This window comes from Canis lupus, chromosome 3 (assembly GCF_011100685.1).
Source record: "Canis lupus familiaris isolate Mischka breed German Shepherd chromosome 3, alternate assembly UU_Cfam_GSD_1.0, whole genome shotgun sequence".
Lineage (NCBI taxonomy): Eukaryota > Metazoa > Chordata > Mammalia > Carnivora > Canidae > Canis > Canis lupus.
Window position 1 is genome coordinate 25,534,296 of NC_049224.1, and position 22,941 is coordinate 25,557,236.

Below are 22,941 nucleotides of genomic sequence, written 5' to 3' on the forward strand. Positions count from 1 at the left end.
TATACTTTTACTCCATAATCAAATATCCCTAGTTGTCTTTAAAAAGATCCTTTTACAGTTGATTTGTTTGAGTCAGGATCCAAATAAGGTTCACAAATTACATTAGGTTACGTCTCTTGAATTTCTTTTAACCTAGAGTAGTGCTGCTCAAAATATGGTCTGAACTGCTGCCAGTTCAAGAACTAATTGTTGTCAGTCCAAAAACTGTCACCGATCCTCAAAAGGTCAATATGATAAATTCAGAAAAGAAACATAAGGACTTAGAAACTTTCATACAAAACATCCAAGTGCATGGTCAGTGGACCTATGACCCTGAATCAGCCTGCTGGTCATCATCCTCCCATTTTGACTCACATATAACCTGAGCTGCACACTGGTCCCCTCTGCCCAGAAAGGATTTTTTTTTTTTTTAAGAGAGTCGGGAACAGGGGGCAGGTGCAGAGGGAGAGAGAGAGAGAATCTATGTATTTTTTTAAGATTTTATTTATTTATTCATGAGAGACACAGAGAGAGGGAGAGACAGACAGGGGGAGAAGCAGACTCCCTGAGGGAAGCCTGATGTGAGACTCAATCCCAGGACGCCGGGACCATGACCTGAGCCAAAGGCAGACACTCAACCACTGAGTCACCCAGGCGTCCCAGGAGAGACAACCTAAAGCAGGCTCCACACTCAGCACAGAGCCCAACACGGGACTAGATATTACGACCCTGAGATTATGACCTGAGCCAAAATCAAGAGTCAGACACTTAACTGAGCCACCCAGGCACTCCCAGAAAGGTTATTTTACAAACAAAACTACCTTGGTCCTCAATAACAGATAGAGGTGCAATCCTCTCCTCATGTCTTTACCTAACCATTAACTTTTTAAGTAAATTGGGTCAGTAGATCTGTAGATTTCTGTATTTCTCTATTTGTTTCCTGTGGTATCAATTAACTTGGTTCTCTATCACTTGACTTCCTAATTGATTCTATTCAGGCTCAACATTTCGGGCAAGAGTATTTCATGGATAATGCTCTGTGATTTCTGTTATAAAACTTGAGCAACTATATATTATCTAGATGTACTATTTTTAGTAATACCATGATTAATCAGTAGGTTCAGGTGATGATAGTTAAATCTCTTCTTTGTAAATTCCCCATCAACCTTTTACCTAATAGTTTCATCCACTGATTACTGTCACCTAATTCATTTCATTAGGGATTGAAAAGTAGTGATTTTCTAATTCTACCATCCTTTCTACATTTATTAGATGGATTTCTGGGGGGAAAAGTTCCCTTATCAAATTAGTATATTTAGTTACCATGAAACACAGATAATACAGGAAAGGTAAGGTAAATGCTTATTTCTTTCCTTTTGACTAACAATTTTCAAATCAAAAATATTCAATGAGTTAGGTTTGGAGACCCTTCTACTCCACTCTATCCTGTATTTGTTATTCTCTCTCTCTCTCTCTCTCTCTCTCTCTCACATTATGAACTGTGGGTTTTTAAGATACTTGTATTTCAGAGGTGCCTGGATGGCTCAGTCAGTTAAGTGGCTGCTTTCAGCTCAGGTCCTGATACCAGGATCCTAGGATGGAGCCCAGCATTGGGCTCCCTGCTCAGCATGGAATCCATTTTTCCCTCTCCCTCTGCCCCTCCCCACCACCCTACCCCCTCTGGCTCATGCTCTCTTTCCCTCAAATAAATAAATAATATCTAAAAAAAAAAAAAAAATACTTGTATTTCAAGCAATTGCATTCATCATTATTTGCTACCTTTTGCTCTTCTTCTTATCCTGAAGGACTCAGAATAATACACCAAAGACCAGCACATTATATTTGATGCTAAATAGTTTTTCAGTATTTTCTGAAAAAAAAGAAAAAACTAAATTTCACTTATAGCATTATTTCTACAATAAAAGACATTGAAAATTTCAAACAACCAACTACAAATCATTACCATAATACGACTTTCCATGTGTCAGAAACTGTACTAAATTCTTTGAATGTAAATCCCATTTAATCTACACAACTACCAAACTGTATGATGGGTATTATTTTTATTCCTATTTTACAGGTAAAGAAAATGAAGTTTGGGGACCTTAAGTCTCTAAGTCCAAAATCCAGCTGGTAAATGCTAGAACAAGGATTTGTAGCCATGTCTAACTCTGAAGTCCATGATCTTAATGAATATCTTTACTATCTGACAGACCATTCTGTTAAACAATGGCTCTCAACAAGAGTATACCACCTTCCTGAGGGGTATTTATAAACAAATCTGAATGTGTGATTGATAACATGTGACTCTTTAAAGGAGGCTCTATATATAGGAATAAACAAGATCCTTTTTAAAAATAACTTTCAGGAAAAAAAAATAACTTTCAAGGGCAGAGGGAGGCACTACAAGGTCTGCAAGCAACCTTTTAAGGGTAATACATTCACTCTCTTGACTACAGTGAAGGTTCATAGGTCTCTCTATACACGTCAAAACATCAAACTGTGCACTGTGCAGCACTGTTGTTTCCCAATTATGTCTCAAGATAACTATTTTTTAATAAAATAAAATAAATTTCTGGAGCCTATAAAGTAAAACAACGGTATAGGTATTCTCTCTAAACAGTCCCACAAAAAGATTGAGATAAAGACTGAGGTTTGTAGGGAGTAAGCAAGTGACTGATTCATAATTTCCTTCGTAAAAGTGGTACAGCATGTGCAGAAATTAAGTGGCAAAAATACTAACCTCTCAAATTTCAGAAGAGAGGTATCTGCTTTGCTGACAGCCCCCTTTACTAATTCAGATCAATAGTGTGCACTGAGGTAGCGCTTGGTAAGAAACCACAGTCATATCACACACACACACACACACACATCTCAACCCAGAAATCATCAATTGGCCACTCATACTCCCATATTATATACCATTAGCATGTTGGGTTTGGTCCTATTTTTGAAAACTCTTATTAATTAGTCACCAATATTCGAAAATTTAGAGATTTCTCCCCCCAAAATATTTTACTTTTCTTAAAAGGTCTGGTAACCCTTGGGTCCATGTTCCTAAGCTGGTAAGAAGACAAACACTCTGCTTAGCCACAGGCCTTAGGACTCAGTGTCCATATTGTCTTGTACCCAGCAGCTTGATCCGTTTATGTTACCATGCCTGGACTCCAAGGCTTTTGAGTCTGTAGTCCTTGCCCTAAGGTTACAAAGATTTTCCCCAGTGTTTTGTTTTGTTTTGGTACTATCTATGGGCTCATCCCCACATTAAAAAAACAAAACAAAACAATAACAACAACAATAACAACAACAAAAAACCTGTCCTTAATTAGAGGTACAATTCTAACTCTGCAGGGTAGGTAGTTTTCCTAACTCAGCAGGCAGTGGCAACAAATACCAAACCAGACATAGCCATATCCATCCCTGAGGCACCAGCCAGACAAGAATAAAAACAAATCCTGGGGGGGATCCCTGGGTGGCGCAGCGGTTTGGCGCCTGCCTTTGGCCCAGGGCGCGATCCTGGAGACCTGGGATCGAATCCCACATCGGGCTCCCGGTGCATGGAGCCTGCTTCTCCCTCTGCCTGTGTCTCTGCCTCTCTCTCTCTCTCTCTCTCTGTGACTATCATAAATAAATAAAAATTAAAAAAATTAAAAAAAAAATAAAAAACAAATCCTGGAAACTAGTTCTTGGCACACTAGTTTCAACAAATTCAGTGAAGAAATTTTTTTTAAGATTTTATTTATTTATTCATCCAAGACAGAGGCGGAGACATAGGAAGAGAGAGAAGCAGGCTCCATGCGGGGAGTTGAATGTGGGACTCAATCCCAGGACTCCAGGATCACGCCCTAAACTGAAGGCAGATGCTCAACCACTGAGCCACCTAGGCGTCCCCAAGTGAAGAAATTTCTAACAGATATTTTTATTATTTAATGAATCTCTCTCCTGGAGACCTTCCCCAGCACCCTCCAATGTGTGTGCACGCACGCGCGCAAACACACACACACACACACACACACACACACAGTCTCAGCTCCCTCCCTAACCTTCTCCTCCCCTATTCTACTAGATCACTGAAATGGTAACTGGAGTATCTATTACTCTAGCTCCAGTTTAAGACAAAAGAAAATTCCTTGGGGTATCTGGGTGGCTCAGTGGTTAAGCATCTGCCTTTGGCTCAGGTAGTGATCCCAGGGTCTCGGGCTCCCTGCATGGAGCCTGCTTCTCCCTCTGCCTGTGTCTCTGCCTCTCTCTCTCTCTCTCAATCTCTGTGTCTCTAATGAATAAATAAATAAAATCTTTTAAAAAAATCATTTTATATCAGAAACATTGATATTAAGTTTCGATGAAGACAATAAAAGATAAATAAAAACTCAAACATAATAGCAAACAAAATCATAAAACACTCGGGAAAAAGCTTAATAAAAGGTGCTAATAATAAAGTCATGTTATCCTGGAGCAGGAGATACCATAGGGGCTTATGAACTGTCCAACCACTAACTTAAAGAGTGGGGCTGGTGTCTCCCATGATACCCTCTGAACCTCACCCCCATGATAGCTTAGCTGGCTCTCTCTCCAGTGACACTGTGGATCAGATCAAGACCTGCATTTCCCTGGCTTAGCTCTGAATCAAGGAATCAGCTCAAAACTATTCACATATCTCAGAGTTCATATAGCAAACAGAGCCAATAAGCAGAAAATTGGGAATTACCACTTTTTTAGGAATCTGATTAAGACATCACATAGAGAAAATTTATCCTTTCAGAAAATTATCTCAAGGAACTTTTAAAGAGATTTTTGCAGGGAATCTTACTAAGTGTATGTGTGGAAAGAGATAAATCCATAGGCCTTTTATATTATTATTATTACTGAATAGAACCAAAAGAAAGAATGCTTTGGAATGTGTTTACATTATTAAGAAATTCTCAATTAATTCATTTTTTAATATTTCAGAATTTGTGATTGTTTGACTATAGTTTGGTTTCAGGATTATCTTTCCACTCTCTGGACAAAAGTACTTTCCTAAGAAAATTAATAGTGTAAATAAATGGTTTGAAGCACCACAGAAGCATCTGTTTACATTCAGATAATTAATATGCTAAGCATTCTTATCTATTAAATTAAAGCAGGTCACCTAAGGACTTTTCTAGATAATACTTCATTAGCCTAATTATAATGAGTATATATAGTTGAAACAATAAAATGGACATCTGTTTTAAAATATTCTTCAATTTAAGCCTTTTACTAAATCAAACTAGCTTTCACACATTAGTTTCAATTACTGAGGTTTTATATGGCCAAAAAAAAAAAAAAACCTTCATTAAAATAGAAAATAAAAATTTCTGTTCTTACCTTTGAAGTTCTCCATTCCCAACCATCACCTATCTGCTGTGAATGTTTAATGAATTCTGCACAAAAATGCTGGAATGTTTTTTCTCCAAAGAACTCATCTTCTTCCATATTAAATGATAACTGCAATATAAAAACTAAGTATAAGCATCAGCTGTAGAATGAATGCTAAAAGGAATTCTGCTAAATCACTTACTTCTTTAAACAAACCAAAATTTGGGACGTAGAATGGAAAATATACTCAGAGCCATGCCAAAAAAGCACTGTTTCCATCATTCTCACTCTATCCCCATTTTTTAATCAGAAAGAAAAAGTGATCAACATGAAAACTTAAAACCTAGATTTATAACAAATACACATCTACAGTTCAAAAAGTTAAATATATCCATAAATTTAGTTTCCAGAGCTTAATCTTATCTCACTTCTTCTAAGCTAATGCTTCCAAACAATCTCCTCAGAGCGTCCTTCTCTATTTTCTACCTTACTTAGCTTTTATATAGATAGTATGGCAGTGCTTAGTAGAGCTGAGCTGTTCTTCACACATTTTTAGAGTTCAACTCACTAACAATTGATGCTCTAAAGTCTGAAAGTTTTGTTTTTCAAGGTGTAAGATTATGATCACCTAAGTAATTACCTACTCTATCAAAATCCACAAATGTAACAAATCAAGCAATAACCACATATGTGTTAATATATAAATCTGTCCAAAACATGAACCACTATTTATAAAAAGAGAATTTAGAACTAGAAGGAAACTGATAGATTATGTAGTTCAAGACCCTTAATGAGAAAAGTTAAACCAAGTGAATTCCCACATTCTCCTCATTGGTGATAATCACCATTAGGAAAACTAGCACTTGTTGATCACTTACTTTGTCAAGCACCCTGCTAAACACTTTACATACCCATTTAATCTTCACACAACCCAAAGACAGTTGTTATCTCCATTTCCCAAATGAATAAGAAAAAAGTAATCTGCTCAAGAAATGCAAATAAGAAAGGATTCAAACGCCTATTTGGTTCCTCAGCCAATGATTTGTCTATACTAGTTGATTTTCAGTCCAGTGTTCTTTCCAATTACTGAAATTTAGTAAGACTTATACAGAAATTTGTTTTTTCACCAATAAACAAATACTGAATATTTACACTAGGTTCTTTGCAGGTGAAGGTTAGATATACAATTTTTTTAAAAGATTATAAATTTATATATATATAGTCCTTGCCTTGTAAGAGCTCACATTGTAATGAAGGGACATAAGCAATAAAAGTCATTACAGCAGAAACTCTCTTAACCAACCCCCATTCAACCAACATGCCAGGTTAACTGACATAATATCCATTCCCTTGGTAAACATTGATGTCTACAACATTCTGATCATGAAGTACCTCTGCTCCCATCAGTTTAGTTTAAGTTCAAAACCACATCTGTATATTATAAATACACACTTTAATTAAATGCTATACAAACCAAACCAACAAAATACAAGTAAAAAAGAAAAACTGTTATTTCTATGACTTAATGCCTTGGAAAGACTTTATAAAGGTAAGTCTCTATAAGAAAAACAAACTATTATTGAAGTAGGCATGGACAATGCAACTGAAAAGAATGGTGGGGGTGAAAAAACATACAAACCTAGGATTCCATGCTCAGATTACTACACAAACGGCTTAAGAAATCTAGAGAAAGGGAAAATCTAGAAAACGCATTCTGCACTCAGTGTATTCATGAAGGAACAATGAATTCCATTCAAGTACCCATCTCTACAAAAATCCCTTGACCATACATGAGACAACTGACAAATGTATTTCCGTTCTGAGTCGAAATAAAATGTTTCTTGTATACATGAATTTTTTTTAACTCTTGCTTTAATCAACTGTTTCAATTAATTGCTCAACTCGCAATCCTGACAGCATTGGAAAACAGGACTTCTATTTAAAGTATATACAAATGATGGAGTCCCTTACAAAGAGGGGATGGTGTGGGAGGGTGTGTGGGGTGGGCATGAAGATGAATCTTTAAGGTATATAAGAGTTTTTGTAGCACAGATTGTCAGTTGGTGAAGCACAAGGGTTAGAACAGTGGTCCAAGCAGGGAGGATGGTATGAACAAAGGCAAGTTAGGGTGAAGAGAATTCTAAGTCCGATCTCACAAACATGATGCAGAAAATGTAAGGTGATGATAGAGATAGTCCAGTCACATTCAAGTTAAACTTGTCTGCCCTCTATTGGAGCAGAATGGCAGAGGAAAGGCTTCAAGGATACAAGATTGAAAAGTTTATAAACTTCTTGAAGGGAGACTTATGTGCCACTCAAGAGTTTGGACTGGAAGGCTCTGATTACCTTTAGCAATAGTCAGCTCCCCAGGGACAAGAACCCGCAGGGAGCCGAACTGAACACATGCAAAGTTCAGGTTTTGCTGGGTTGATTCAACGGAAGGATAAGGGGAGAAGAAGGAATAAAATATGTTCATGAGAAAAGCTCAGAGTTCCAGATGAGGTACGAAAGGAAAGATATCAAGAGAAGGTTGAAGTGGCTGGGAAAACATGGTGGTATCAAAGAATATTAGATATCCACAACAGCTAAGAACAACTGTAGCAAAAGGAAAGAGAGAAGACCAAGAAGACACTGAGACTTTAGAACTTTACGAGGTCTTAGCAAGTATGTAAAGTAACTTACAGAAAAAGGTCACTGCAGCTCAGGAAGTTTAGAAAACTGTGAGGCTTGTGTTTGCTGTTTTCCACGTGGATGCTGAAGTCACTTAGAATTATCTGGAGAGTTGGTGGGGGTAGAGAGCTCTTTAATGAAGACGGAAGATCAAATGAGAGATTTGTAAATGACAAGGGACAAATGGTAGAAGATGGAAGAACACAGAGATGGTAAGTGATACACTATATATAATGTTGAATCCATCAAGAAGAATCACTAATAAACTAACAGAAGTGGTCCTGATGAGCCAAAACACAGTCTTGGATTCCTTCTCAAGATGGTGCTAAAAGCAGCCACTACCAGTGAATAGGAAAAGTAGGTGAGGAAAAAAACCCAGCTCACTATATCTGGTAGACCTGAATTTCATATGATAAGAAATTCCTCAAAAGATCTTCAAAGGAGTCCCAAAGGAGCAGGGATAATTACACCAAAGCCAGAGAAGCAGTGGCCTAAAACTGGCTCTGGGGAAGTGGGCTACCAGCAATCTCCATACCCTAAAATTTGCAGGGTGGAGGAAGGAGCAGCTTCCACTCAAAGAGTTTCAGTTTTTATTTGCTGTTTTTTGTTTCAAAGCCAAGTTTCCTTTAAAACTAGTTAGTGGAGCACAGACCTGTGAAGATGTTAACACCCTGTGAGATATAAGTGTGGAAACTGATCCATACTATATCTCCCTGCCCCCCACCCAATCCTGGGGATTCACATGTTGTGATGGGGAAACCATTAATTCAGGGTTTCCTGTCTCTTTTGACCAGAAAATTCTTTTTCTAAAAGCACTTAACTTACTCCACAGAATGTAGTAAAGACAATAATGGGTTAAGGATTTAGATAAGTTTGTTTACTAGGGATGTGTGCTCCTGAGCTCACAATGGAAAATCTGAGAGGGTAGGAAAACAGTGGGAGAACAGATTTGGGAAAAGAAAGCACCAAGTACAGGAATATAAGTATGTAAGAGATAATGACTCAGGGAGTCATCAAATGCTTCAGGTATGTGAAAGAGGTCTCCGGGTTATACACCAAATCCTGGTTAAGGTGCTTCAGTGCAGACACAAGTTGAGAAAGTAACATCTAAGAAAACACTAAAAGGAAGAACAGAAGCTAACTCAGCAAAGGAGGAAGGCAAAGGAATAGAATGTACACAAATCTGAATATAAGGGAAGGTCCGGTAATTAAAGAACTCTTGCTTGACTGAAACACAGAGGTAGAGGATGGGTACTGGGAGAGCTCCTGCTGAAGAGGACAAGAGGGCCTGCTAGCCTGAGGCCTCAGAAAGGTTTTGACAGTGGGAGTAAACAGATCAGATTTGCATTCTGGTTTCCAGTGGAGACTACAGGTCTTGCCTGACTAGATGAACATCCAAGAAAAGTCTCTTGCAACAATCCAGGAAAGACAAAATGAAGCCAAAAAGAGCCAAAGTTTGGAAATAGGGTAGAAGAGGGAGAGATTCAAAAGACATTTTGGTAGTGTACTCATTACAACTGGTGGATCTTGGTATGTGAGGATCTGTGAGAGAAAAGATTCAGGAAAGATTCCCCACTCTTTGCCGTAGGTGGTGGTACACTGAGCGAGAACAGGTTTGGGGAGTGAGATGGATTTAAATTAATCACACTGACTTTGAGTTTGAAATGCCTGTGGAATAACCATGTGAAGAGAATCTAGCAGTCATTTTGAGATGGATCTGGAACTCAGAAAGAAAAAGAAATCGGGGCCGGAAATATTGATTCTAAATCAACATCATATAGATAACAGAACACATTTGATCACTCAGGGAAAGGATACAGAAATTAAACAGGAAGACCAAAATGGAGCAGTCAGAAAATTAGTTTTTCTACCTTTATAATGACCCTGACATAAATTGAGAGATATTAAATCAAATTGAGAGAAATTGAATTTAATTCATAAAAAAATACTAATACATCTTGGCATATTTTATCAATTCCAAACAAACCCTTACTTAACAACAAAATTGAACTAAAGTAAAAACATTTCATCCCCTGAGCCCCCCGGTTACTTGAGGTTTACTGAACCATTCAAAATGTTAGTCGAAACATAAAATTTCACTCAATAGCCATAGTTTATCTAATTAACAGCACTGTGCCACTAGCAAGATGACAGCACATCAAAGCACTAATTAATATTTGGTTGAATACTTATAAAATTATCTAAGGACTGAGCTTTGCTGAAGGATGTTACATATAATAATACAAACACTTATGGCTTGATTACAAAATTAGGAACTCTATTATATTAAAATGATATCCATCTCAGTTTGAATCATCGTAATATGCCATAATGAAATATCACTGAATAATTATTGTCTCTTTGCTCAAATAAGAATATTTCAACTCATTAAAAATGAAAATATAATACAATCAACATTTTCGTATGTACTTTTCAATATATGACACAATATATAACACTCCTTGGTCCTCTACCAAATTCACAGACTAGTAGAGGCAGAAATTAGAATATTAAAACTTCCTACTATGAGATGGCTAAAATTATGGTCAAAAATGGAAATAACCACAATGGTAGTTTAGTTATCAAAAATGGCAAGAATTTATTTTGCAAATCTAAAACCCTTAGACATATGAACAGCTTCTGTTTCCAGATTTATGCTCTCTCAAATAAAATCTAAAAAAATAAAATAAAAACTAGAGTTTAGCTCTAAGACTAGACTGTATGAAGCTTATACTGCTGCTACTATTAAAAAAAACAAAAACAGTAAATTCTAACACTATAGTCACTGTTCAAAATATCCTTTTTTGTTAAAATCAATTTTTTTTCACTACCATTCTCCACTTTTTGTATGTGCTTTTTAATCTAATGTGTGGGGAACTGATTTTTTGTGTTTATTTAATTTTGTTTTATTTTATCTTATTTTATGTCTGAAACATTTCTTTTGATGAACCAAAAATCAATGTACATCAGAATCACAGCGAGACTAAAACACTTACAGAAATATAAATTTCCCCAGATCATTTACCAGAAAAATGTGATTACCACAGAATACACTATGAATACCTTTAAATATTAAAGATAATTTTTAACTAATAAAAGTAAGCAACTTCCTCTGTATTTGTCCCTCCCTGTAACAATTCCACATTATTATTATAAATTTACATTTAGACTCTTTCCTAAAAAAAAAAAAAAAGAAAAAAAAAAAGAAAAACATGCAATTACTAGCTAAGGAAGTAAACTGAACCCGATATCTTTATGAGAATTTGGCTTATATTCATTTAGATATCACTTACCTAGTAGGGCCCTTGGACAGTGGTCCTCAAATTTCAGAGAGCAAAGAAGCAGCCAGGGTACAAATTCAAATGTGGAATCTAAGGCCTAGGCCAGAGAGATTACTTGATTCTGAAGTCCCCCAAATAAACATGTATAATTAGCACCAGAGATACTTTTCAAGAAGAACCACGCTAGTAAAGTGAGACAAAAAATGGATTGTTTTGATAGGGCTAGTGAGTGACCTGATTTCAAGGCATTTGACAGCCTGGATGGGCACAGCAGGGATAGATGGACTGAGCAATCTAATTAATAGCACAGGAAAGCAGCAAAAGAGAGAAAGTTTGGTTCAGTCTTGACAGCAACTAACCAGTAAGCTCGGTACTCCCTCCTTGCCTTGCCAGTGAAATATATATCCCAAGTAAAGTTTAAATGAGATACAACATTATACCTGGACTGAAACTAAAGAATCTTAATTGGTAGCTGGATGCTTGCTGTGGCCTCTGCAGCAGGAGATCCAGGTAGGAAGACTGTAAGTCATCTCACTCTACCTCATTCTATATTTCCTTTAAAAAAAAAAAAAAAAAAACCTTCCCTCAGGAGCCCCATCCACTATTGACTTCCAAGCCCACTGCTAACCCTCCTTCAAGGCAGTTGTCTCACAATAATAAAATGTTTGTGGCCAGCAGTGGAAGGCGACATCAAGTAGAGCACTGTATACTACAAGGTAAGGTCAGCAATAGGAGGCTGTGGGAACAGCACAACCCTCAAGAGTACAGTCTCACCACTGCCACTTTCCCTGTAAAAACTCAAAAAACTATAAACCATTTCAAATCACACAGACACACTCCCCTTGTTATAGTCACAGGATTGAAAAACAACAGCAAAGGGAAGACCTCTTCTGAGAACAGAAAGATCTACCATTCATAAATTTGGTTGAATCTTTCAACCTATTCTCCTACCTCACACGTAGATGGAAAGTCCATCAGCACCTAGAGGAAGTGAGAGCGATGCAGAGCGCTTGCTCACTCTGACAAGCGTGAACAGTACCATTCCTATACAAGTCCCTCTTCTGTTGAGGTAAGAAAATCAAAAACGTCAATAACAGTGTGGGACCATGACGATGCTCTTGAGCCATAGGCAAGAACACCACCACATAAAGGGAGAGAGAAAGCTTCCTTCTATAGTGGCCTTACGTTGGGAATCAGAAAAAAACTTGGAAATTATCAACTTTACATTCCCAATGGAAAAAGACAGAGGGAAAAAAAATTTAAAAAAAGAAAGAAAAAGAGGGAAAGGAAAAACAAAGCCTCTAAAAGCAAGAAATGAGGTGGGAAACAACAGCTGAGAGCAAAAAAGAAACTGAATAAGAAAAAGTTGGAAGGGAATTCAAATATACAATAAGAGCAAAGATTTAAATTCTATATGAGAGGCAATAGAGAAAAGAACAGAAGCTAGAAAAAAAATCTAATTAGTATTTTAGCATATACGTGTGAGATGCTCTCCAAACACAGAAGAAAAAGGATCAAGAAGAAAACAAAGCATATTGATTGATAGAAGGACAAAGAATACAAATGCAATCTACAAGTAACTGGCATTTCTGAAATGGAATCATAAGCAAACATACCACTGAAAAATTATTCCTGAGCTGGGAGTGGGGGAGATCAAACATATTTACTCTTACAAATTGAGAGGATTCACTTTGTTTCTGAAAAAAACTGTTGAAAAAAACAAAATATTATGCCTAGAGGTAGCCTAGTGGAATATCTTAATTAAAACAGAAAAAGAAAAAACAAAGATACAGACAGAAAAAAAAGAGTTTACATACAAAGGAACAAAAATTAGGGTAGCCTTAGCCATCTCCTTCACAGCAAGGAACACCAGAAGTCAACAGAGCAATGTCTAAACACCTGAGAATCTCTGATTATCAGTTTGTGTCTTAGCAACTATAACAGAGCTACATTACATAAAAGTTATAATGAATAAAAGAAAAAATATTTGTGAATTTATTTTATATATCTCTACCTCTCAATAGTACATTTCTTCAATTCAACATTCAAGCCTATTCACCAATTGGTCTTTTCCCATGCAAACAATGGATTTATACGGCTTAATCTTTCTGATACTAGTGTCATTATTTTTATAAGATTACCATATTTTTATATGAAACAAGATTTCGCTGCAAGCACGTAAGAGAAACTATTCCACAACTGGTGATGATTTCAGCTGATCCACCAATTTTCTTGTTACTTTTGGTTTTTGTGCGTGGTGGGGAGGGGCAGTTTAAGATGTATTTATTTAAGACAGAGAGACAGCACAAGCAGAAGGGACAGATGGGAGAGAGAGAATCTCAAGTAGACCCCCCCTGACACGGGCCTCAACCCCAGGACCCTGAGATCATGACCTGAGCCAAAACCAAGAGCAGGATGCTTACCTTGAGGGGCTGTGCCACCCAGATGCCCCGTCTTGTTGCTTATGAATGGGACTTGAAGAACTAACTCTAGTCTACATGTATGCTAATGAGGCCAGAACCAGGAACTAATGGTGTATGAGTTTGGCCAAAGTCATTCAACAAACAAGAAGAGACCAAAAAAAGCAGTACTGTGTCAGAAGCTACAGACTCAGTACTACTCTGAAAATAGGTAATAGGGCAATATGTTTTTAAAATATACTACCAAGTGCCATTAAAAAATTTGCAGTTGGACACTTTTCAATGAAACAAACATTCCCTTTTTCTTCTAACAAAGTCTTCATTAAAAACTAGATTATTACTAAAAAACAAAAAACAAAAAACAAAAAACTAGATTAATGTCCTTTCTTATTTCCACAAGCTTTTACTCATTCACTTGGCACCTATAATATCCTAGCATATTGTTGCATGTGTCCTCATAGAAAGGAGTGTCAAATGTTTCCTAGGAAAATCAGAGACTAAAAGAGAGTCTGGAAAACTTGAATTCAGTTCTTCAATATGGTATGTGAATAAGGACTTACCAAGTGGAGACAAAGCCATGCCAAAAAGATGGAAAAACTCAACATAGGGCCTGAACAGAATTTGCTAAGTTTGGGGGCACCTGGGAGGCTCAGTGGGCTAGGCGCCTGCCTTCAGTTCAAGTCATGATCCCAAGGCCCCAAGATCAAGCCCCACCTCAGCCTCCCTACTCAGCAGGGCATCTGCTTCTGCCTCTGCCCCTCCCCCTGCCTGTGTGTGTTTGCGTTTTCCCTCTAAGTAGATAAATGAAATCTTAAAAAAAAAAAAAAAAGTTTGCTAAGTTTTAAAAATAAAATGGCAATACTTGTGCATAAGCTGGGTAGTAAAGTACAGGCATATATGGTCCAATGACTCCCAACATTAAGAGGGACCATTCTCAAAGGGCATATCTGGAAATGAGTGAGATCATAGTGGGCCCATAACAAAAAGGAGAGGTTGTAATTGCTACTGCACTTCAGTGCTCAGGGACTGGGTACAACAAGCATCTTACAATGTATGAGGCAACCCTATACACATGCCGGATGAGCTCCCCTTAAGAAACGCTGGAAAGTAGGCTGAACCTTAACAAAGTCTAGAAAACTGAACCATAGTGTAAGAAACACTAGCGTATCTTTGAAATCTGAGATCACTATCTGCATTTGACTCAATAAATATTTACTCCTAAGAAAGCTGTGTTTTTCCTGAGAAGTGGTATGCTTCCTTCTTTCCTTTGGCCACCATGAAGCTGAGAAATTCATCTATGTGGAGGTTGGCAAGTTGAAGGAAAGACGTCTACTGATGACCCTAAAACTCTAAAGAATTCCAGTTAAAGCAGTGGGCAGTAAGAAACCATTGCAGGTTCCTGAGCTAGTGTAGAGGCGATTTTGAAAGTTTTCTCCAAAGGCTATTACATGACGGTAATACGAAATACCTCTAACCTCAAAGCTAAACTCATAGGAAGTTATCTTCCTGGGTTCTGTAAACCTGTGAAATCAGTACTTCCGGGCCTGAGGTACTTAGAGGTGCCTCTGGTTTTGCACAGTTTTCAGCAACCTCTCCCTGACCCGGATGCTTCTAGGCAGCGTTGATTCTCCATTCCCCTACTTTCTAATAGTTTCATACCTAGTGGGCTTGGCCCCTGAAGACATTTGTTTTCAGCACGTAATCACTAAATAATCTCTAAGGCACTTTGTTGTTGTTATGGTTCCTGACTATATTTATTATTCAAACACTGCCTGACATTTTCCCTAAAGCGTTGCTTATCTTTCTCAGAAATTTGTAAGCATTAGGAACCGCTATCAAGCTATAATTTGTCACAAAACATTATGCCCAACTTGATTGTCTCACGATGTAGCAGTGTCTCCGTTAATGTTAAATAAAGGGGGAAAGGAAGTGGCCAAGGGAGAAGGTAAGGAGAAATAATCTAACAGTCTATCCATATCCAAATGAATCCAGTGTAGAACTACGAGGAATTGTTTCCACTAACTTCCTCAATCAAAACACCAACAATGATTTTTGATCCTTGTAATTACAATGCCTTAACTTGAATTTCTTAAGGGCTCAACGTTGCCTTTTTTGATCAGATTTTCATTTTGTAAATGTTTCCTTCTGTCCGTATTGGGACTCTTCCGAGGCGACAAGGGAAGGATTCTACTTGGGGTCCCACAATGCTGCCGGGTCCTACAGTGGGCCTGTTTCCCAATTCTGAGAAGTACCGACTTAAGCTTTTGCCCCCTGGAGACTGAGGCCACTGTGCAATCATAACTTTTTAAGTTATAAACATGATTCGCACAAAGCCAGCCTGTGGCAGAGATTTACTGGACTCATGATGAAGGAGCGAGCTGAATGGGGTCAAAATCTTAAAAATCAAAAATAAATAAAATCAAAATTTTGGCAATAGGGCAATGAAACCACAATCTTCGAGGGTATTTTTTTTTTTCTCTCCCAGTCAGGAATAATTTGCATTTCCAGTTAAAAAATAACTAAGTGCTGGGCCTGAGCCCTGACCAACACAAAGTCGAGCCAGGGCACAGCGCCCTAGATGACGGATTCATCCGCAGGTGGGCCTCTCAGGCAGGCAGGGCTCCCTTCTCAACTATCCTGCTGCTTTTCCTCGATGTTTGTAAGCTTTGCCATCGCAGATGTTCGCGCCTCTAAATGAGTCGACTACGCCCCAATCCGTGATTTCAGGCGCTACGCGTGGAGAGGTTATTCGGAAGACGCACGGCTGCCGGCTGTGAATGCCAGCCAGCCAGCCGGCCGGCCCTCCCTGATTCTCACGGAGTCCGAAACCCCTCCAAGTTGAGCGGGCCTGGGCGTCGGGGTCACCGCGGGTCACCGAGCAGCCTTTGTTCCCGGGTCCCCGCGGGCGCCGGGCCCGGTCAGCGCGACCCCGCCGCCCCGGCAGCCCGCTCCGGGGCCCCGCCTCCGGGTCTTTGTTCGGGGCTCGGGGCTGGCTGCCGGCCGGCGGCGGGAGGACCGTGCGGCGCGGGCGACGGGGGCCGACGGGGGCCGACGGGGGCCGCGCGAGTACTCACCCCGCTCCGCTCGGCCCCTGACCCCAACGCCGGCCTAGCGCAGGCGGGGCCGCGGGCTGGGGGAGGGGAGCCGGGGCGGTGCCCAGCGCTCTGCCAGCGGCCGTCCGGCCAGCGGGCCCGGGCGCGGGGTGACGGGCGGGCTCCCGGGGGCCACGGACGCCTCAGCACCGGACGGGAGCGAACGCGCCGACGGCCCCCAGCGGGCAGGCCCGGCCCTCCCTCCGCCACAGCCGCCGCGGCGACCGACGCGGAGCATGCGCACCTGCGCCTCCCGCGCCCCCTGGGGCCTGGCTCGCGCGGGGGAGGGGCTGACGTCGCGGGCCGCGCGCGCAGGACTCGGGCCAGGGGGCGTGGCCTCGCGGCAGCCCCGGCCCCCGCGAGCCGAGGCCCCGCCCCCCAGCCCAGCGCCGCCGGAAGCGAGCCGTGGCCGCGCGCCCCGCGAGCACGAGGGCTGCCGCCCGTGCAGGTGCCGCGGGCGAGCGGCTGCGGCGTCGCCACCTGTCCTCCCAACAAATAGCCACATACCTGGAAAACCAGTGAGTGACTGCTGGAGACGGGGCGGAGCGAGAACCTTCTCCGAGGTTGGAGTCCGAGCCGGCCGGCGTCCGTGCACGCGCTGAAACTCCTGTAAGCGCCTCAGCCACCAGTCACAAACACGGCTCCCTCCTTTGACCTAAGGACCCAGGTAGACGGTAGCAGTTCGAGAGTTCCAGTAGTACCCTCTGGGGCACGTACCTCAGGAAAAAAAAAAAAAAAATTGGGATGGGGGGGCGACTGTGGGGTAAAGACCACAGAAAAACGTAGAAGTAACAGGGGTAATCGAGCTGAAAGACTGAAAATGCAACAGCCGACATCTGAGGGGAAACTAGCTCTGCTCCTTGTAACACAACAGAATTAAATTTGTGTGAAAAAAAAAAGCGTGGTGAGTTGAAGACGTGAAAGGAAAACCTGCTTTCAAGCGCATGGGGCTCGGTTATGATCTTGTACCACAGTTACGTAAGAGGTCACCCCTGGGGAAAGCGAGGTGACGGATACGTGAGGTTCGGCACTATTTTTGCAGTCTCTTGTGAGTCTGTAATCATTTCACGATAAAAAGTGCTTAAAAAGGGACAGAGCACTGATCAATGGTGACCAGAGAAAGGGGTTGACTAAAAAAGAGCTTAAGGAAATTTGAGGGAGGGGGGAATGATGGAACTGTTCGATAATTTAATTGTGTTAATGATTACACCGTTTTGGGTTTTTTTTTTTTAAGATTTTATTTATTCATGAGAGACACAGGCAGAAGGAGAAGCAGGCTCCACGCAGGAAGCGCGACGTGGGACACGATCCTGGGACCTCGGGGTCACGCCCTGGGCTGAAGGTGGCGCTAAACCACTGAGCCACCCGGGTGTACCCTGATGACACCGTTTTTTGCTGGACAAAATTCATATCAGGGATACATTTTACTGCATGTAAAATAAAACTCAAAAGATAGGGCTAGTAAGTGAACTTCCTAACATGTTTGAGTAACTGTGAATATAAATGAATTCGATAGTTGCCAATTAAAAACAATTCACCAGCTTTTTTTTTTTTTTTTTTTTTTTGTACAAGGAAGTGAGTTCTGAGTGAGAACTTTAGTGAATGGGTATTTCCTTCGACTTTAAACGGTTCCTCAAAAGCCATAAAACTCACATACAGAAATAAGAATGGGGCAGCCCCGGTGGCGCAGCGGTTTAGCGCCGCCTGCAGTCCCAGGGCGTGATCCTGAAGACGCGGGATCGAGTCCCACGTCAGGCTCTCTGCATGGAGCCTGCTTCTCCCTCTGCCTGTCTCTGCCTCTCTCTCTCTCTCTCTCTCTCTGCATCTCTATGAATAAATAAAATCTTAAAAAAAAAAGAAATAAATGCATTGCTTGGCATCGTATCCAATAATCTAGAAACACTTTCATGCATCAATGATACCATGTTAACAAAAAAAAAGTTTTTTGCACCTGAGATGTTTTTAAGTGTCATAATCCACCTGCCAAAACCAAAGAAACAGAGCAAGGTAAATCAGGTAACTTCTATATACTTCTTTTCATCATATCACTCTTAACAAGAAACAGCCCTGGCCTGTTTAGGTGTTTACCCTACAACACTTCAGAGTGCTTTAGGGCAGGGTCTGTCGTCAGTGCATAGCCAGCCTCTGGCAGAGTTCCTCACTAGTAATAAGTATTTGTGGAGTAAAACAATACATTGATCACAAAAAGAGAAGGAAGCTAAAATTTGAGAACCCACCATAAGCCAGAAGCTTAGTTGAGTTTAGCTAACCATATAATAACCACACAAGATAACCATTTTATAGATATGAAAACTGAGACTAACGATCAATTCCCTTTCATTCCTTGTTTCATTGGATTTCTCAGTTTTATTTGATCATGTTAATCACATCTACAAAGTCTTGCTTCCCTTAGCTCCCATAAATCCACAGTCCCCTGATTCTCCTTTGAGCTCCCTTGACCACTCCTTTACTTAACCTCATAGGCTTTGGTTTGTCCATCAGATGTATATTAATTCACAATAACCTTTAAGGAGTATGGTCCAAGAATGGGACACAAGTCTAAAGCTGCATGGTAGGGGCACCTGGGTGGCTCAGTTGCTTAGGCGTTCAACTCTTGGTTTTGGTTCAGGGTCCTGGGATCAATCCCTGGTCAGGTTGGGCTCCCCACTCAGTGGGGAGTCTGCCTGAAGATTCTCTCCCTCTCCCTTTGCCCCCCTCTTCTGCTCATATGCTTTCTCTCTCTCTCTAAACTAAACTAAAAATCTTTAAAATTACATGGTAAATGTCTTATTTTCTCTAGTCAGTTCGTATCACTTGTACTTATTGAAAACTCATATCCCATGGGCCACCAAGATACGAGGAAGGTAGGAAATGCAGTCTCTAGCTAAGTAGCCCAGGGTTCAGTCAAACCTTGACAGAATGGGATTATTTTATTATTAAAAGGAAGAAGGGCAGAATGGATATTGGGGAGAAATAGCTCTCTCTGCTGCAGCTTATAGAGGGCACATCTCTTTCACCATCCTCCAAGAGGTTCTCAGGGAAAGATAAATTATATAAAAGAAAAAAGTTAGGAGAGGTAATCTGATTGGATGGCAGAAATAAGAAACATAAACCTGTTTGTACATAGCATTTATCTAAAAAAGTGAAAGAAGAAAATTATAGTTTGGCAAAACTATAGAGACAGTAAAAAGATCAGTGGTTGCCAGAGTTTGGGAGAAGGAATGTGTGGAGCGTACAGCATTTTTAGGACAACAGAACTATCATTTTTGATACTGAAATGGTGAGTATATGACATTATGCTTTAGTGAAAATCTATAAACTTATACAGCACAAAGAATGAATTCTAATATAAACTATGGACTTAAGTAACAATCTACCAATACTGCTTCATCAGGTATAACAGATGTACCACACTAAGGCAAGATGATAATAAAAGAGGAAACTGAATGCATACATGAGAATTCTGTTACAATTCTAAGAAATAAAGTCCATTAATTATTTTTTAATGACACTGAAAAAAAAGAAAAAAACAGTCCATATCAAAGAATGAGGTTTCAGAGACAATAACCACAGCAGGGTGATTCAAACTGTCCATCACGCCACTTCCTATTTGTTATTTTTAGTACACCTGCAGTACATACATATTTTGGGGGTTTTTGTTTTATTTTTATCATCAACATTTTAAATATGATTTACATAAAATGCTACCGTTTTAAGTCTATAGTTCAGTACATTTTGACAAACAGATGCACCCATGTAACTATTACTACAGTCAAAATAAAGAACATGTCTATCATCCCAAAAAGTGACCTACTACCCCTTTACAGTTAATCACTTCCTCCACCCTCAGACCCTTAGCAACCACTCATTTCCTCTAGATTAGTCACTCTGGTTTTGCCAATTCTAGAGAATGGTATCATACAGTACGTAAAGCACATATGTGTCTGACTTCTTTTACCCAGTATGTTTCTGAAATTCATTGATGCATTTGTCAGTAATTATTTCCTTTTTATTGCTGATCAGTATTCCACTGCATGAATATACCACATTTTGTACATCCATTATCTAGGAAGGACATTTAGGTTGTTTTCAGCTTCTGGCTAGTATAAATAAAGCTGCTTTAAATAATCATTTAGGGGACCCCTGGGTGGCTCAGTGGTTGAGCACCTGCCTTCAGCCCACGGCGTGACCCTGGAGTCCCAGGATCGAGTCCCACTTTGGGCTTCCTGCGTGGAGCCTGCTTTTCCCTCTGCCTGTGTCTCTGCCTCTCTCTCTGTGTCTCTCATGAATAAATAAATAAAATCTTAAAAAAAAAAAAAGAATCTCAGCAGCAAAATGCTGTAGCTAACAATGTATAGCATAACAGTAGAATTGGATAACTGTGCTTGTATTTTGAAGATCTTGAGAGTCTAGTTTGTATTATAAAGGGTATAACACATTTCAGGAAATAATCCAATTTGAACTGTCTGAATAAAGGATGGGATATTTTAGTGAATTTTGATATTTAGTTTTTCTTTTTCTAATATTCTAATTTGGACATTTTTATCTTTCAAGCATCTTGAGGACACTTAGGAACCAAAATTTTTGTTTTAAATTTGTCAGGTGAATTCAGAATTCTAAAAGGGTCAGTCTGGCGGTGATCTAATACTACTCAGGTTGCTTGTTTTTTCCTACTGAAATTGGCTGAGAAGGCCCTTTGTTCTTTTATTTTGGGGAAGTACAGGAAAAAACTATGCATATCTATAGCATATCCTTCTGGGTTATCATTACTAGCCTCATTCAGCGTCTTTAAGACATTTTGCTGCTCTTTGTAAATTGTAGGTAATTGACAGATATACGTAACTTTTGTCCTGTCTGGTAGTGATTTTAATTGATTCCCCCATTTTACCCATGGAAAAATCAGTTCTGTCCCATTTTTCCTGGCTCCCTGATACCACATGAATAAAATGTCTTTAACTATATTCATTTTTCTATGTGTTTGGAAGTCATAATTTTACTTTCTCTAAAAATTACATTTTAACAGAGGCCTGGCAATTTGCATTCGGGAATCCAGTAGGAATAAATTCTCACTGTAGTCTTCCTTCCCAGGTCTTACTGAAATGTTCAGGGCCTTCAAGGCAGTCCAGAGTCTTTGGAGGCATACCAGGACAGCTGCTCAGGCAAACCAAAATCTTGACTAAGATGATGTGAGGCCAAGAAAAGGTAAATGAGAAAGTAGATAAATAGCAAACTATCATTGATGAAAGAATATGCCTCACCTTTGGACTTTGTGGGGAAAAAGTCAAACAGGATTATTTGCAGCACCCTATATCCAGAATCCATTGATTTGTAAAGAAGTAATTACAGAATCTCAAATTCTTCAGAATTTTTGGTTCAAACTCCTTGTGCCTTCTGAGCACAGGTTAGATTCCTTAGAACTACAGAGCAAGATGTTCTCCCCCACTAGATTTTGCACCACTTATCACCCAGCAAAGAAAATAGCGGAAGGGTAATGATACAAGATCAATGTACATACATAGGGTCTGTCTTTTTTGCTCACAAGGACTTGAATGTCCTAGTTCAATAATGACCTGTTTCCTTTAATGTTCTATGGCTATGTTTACTGATCAGGAATTAATTCTGATTGTAGGATTTGATTGCATATTGATATGTGCGTTATAACGATGTTTTGCATTAAAACAAGTTCAGCCTGCAGTCCTGGAAGGCTTTGTGCAATTTTAATTCACAAAGCTGCCCTAGATTCAGACCAAATCAGAAGTTGCTCCCAAGGCAATGACTCTTTTTAGGCTGCCTCTTAAAATAAATAACAATAATGATTATTTGCTTGGCCCCCTCATCTGCATTATCTCCATTAGAGAGATGAGAGGCACGCTGTGGAAAGGGTACCAATTTGGTGTCAGGAGGTCATACAGCAAGCTCTATTTCTGCCACTTACTTGATATGTAGATTTCAAGCAGTCACTTACCCTCTCCGAGCCTCAGGATCTATTTATTTATGAAATGGAATTAGTAATAATCCTACCTTTACAGGGTGTGGAAAACAAAAAGATACACATTTTCAAATTTATGAGATTGATATGTGGGGTAAGAGAATAATACAATCATTAGTATAATCAATAGTCTGTGTTTTCTAACATAGAAAGATGACCAGGTACAAAAC

The 22,941-nt window shown here is 39.7% G+C and overlaps 1 protein-coding gene and 1 long non-coding RNA gene across 11 annotated transcripts in view; one reads left to right on the forward strand and one right to left on the reverse strand.

Moving 5' to 3' along the window:
* Positions 1-17,649, reverse strand: part of ATG10 (autophagy related 10) — a 221,128-nt gene extending 203,479 nt beyond the window's left edge. For 4 of the 10 annotated variants that reach the window (XR_005356789.1, XR_005356790.1, XR_005356788.1 and 1 more), the window contains exon 1: positions 5,329-5,436. Coding sequence is in view for 4 of the 10 variants with exons in the window: in XM_038532420.1 (XP_038388348.1) it covers positions 5,329-5,436 (108 nt within the window). In the remaining 6 variants the exon portion in view is untranslated. Of the gene's footprint in view, positions 1-1,758; positions 1,868-5,328; positions 5,449-11,282; positions 11,791-14,906; positions 16,538-16,764; positions 16,887-17,289 lie in introns of those variants that run through there. The other 6 variants (XM_038532424.1, XM_038532420.1, XM_038532418.1 and 3 more) reach the window with 6 other exon arrangements.
* The window catches only part of LOC119871164, a 40,988-nt gene continuing 35,234 nt past the window's right edge, over positions 17,188-22,941 (forward strand). Inside the window, exon 1 of the long non-coding RNA XR_005356795.1 lies at positions 17,188-17,391. This is a non-coding gene — a long non-coding RNA (uncharacterized LOC119871164). The remainder of the gene's footprint in view (positions 17,392-22,941) is intronic.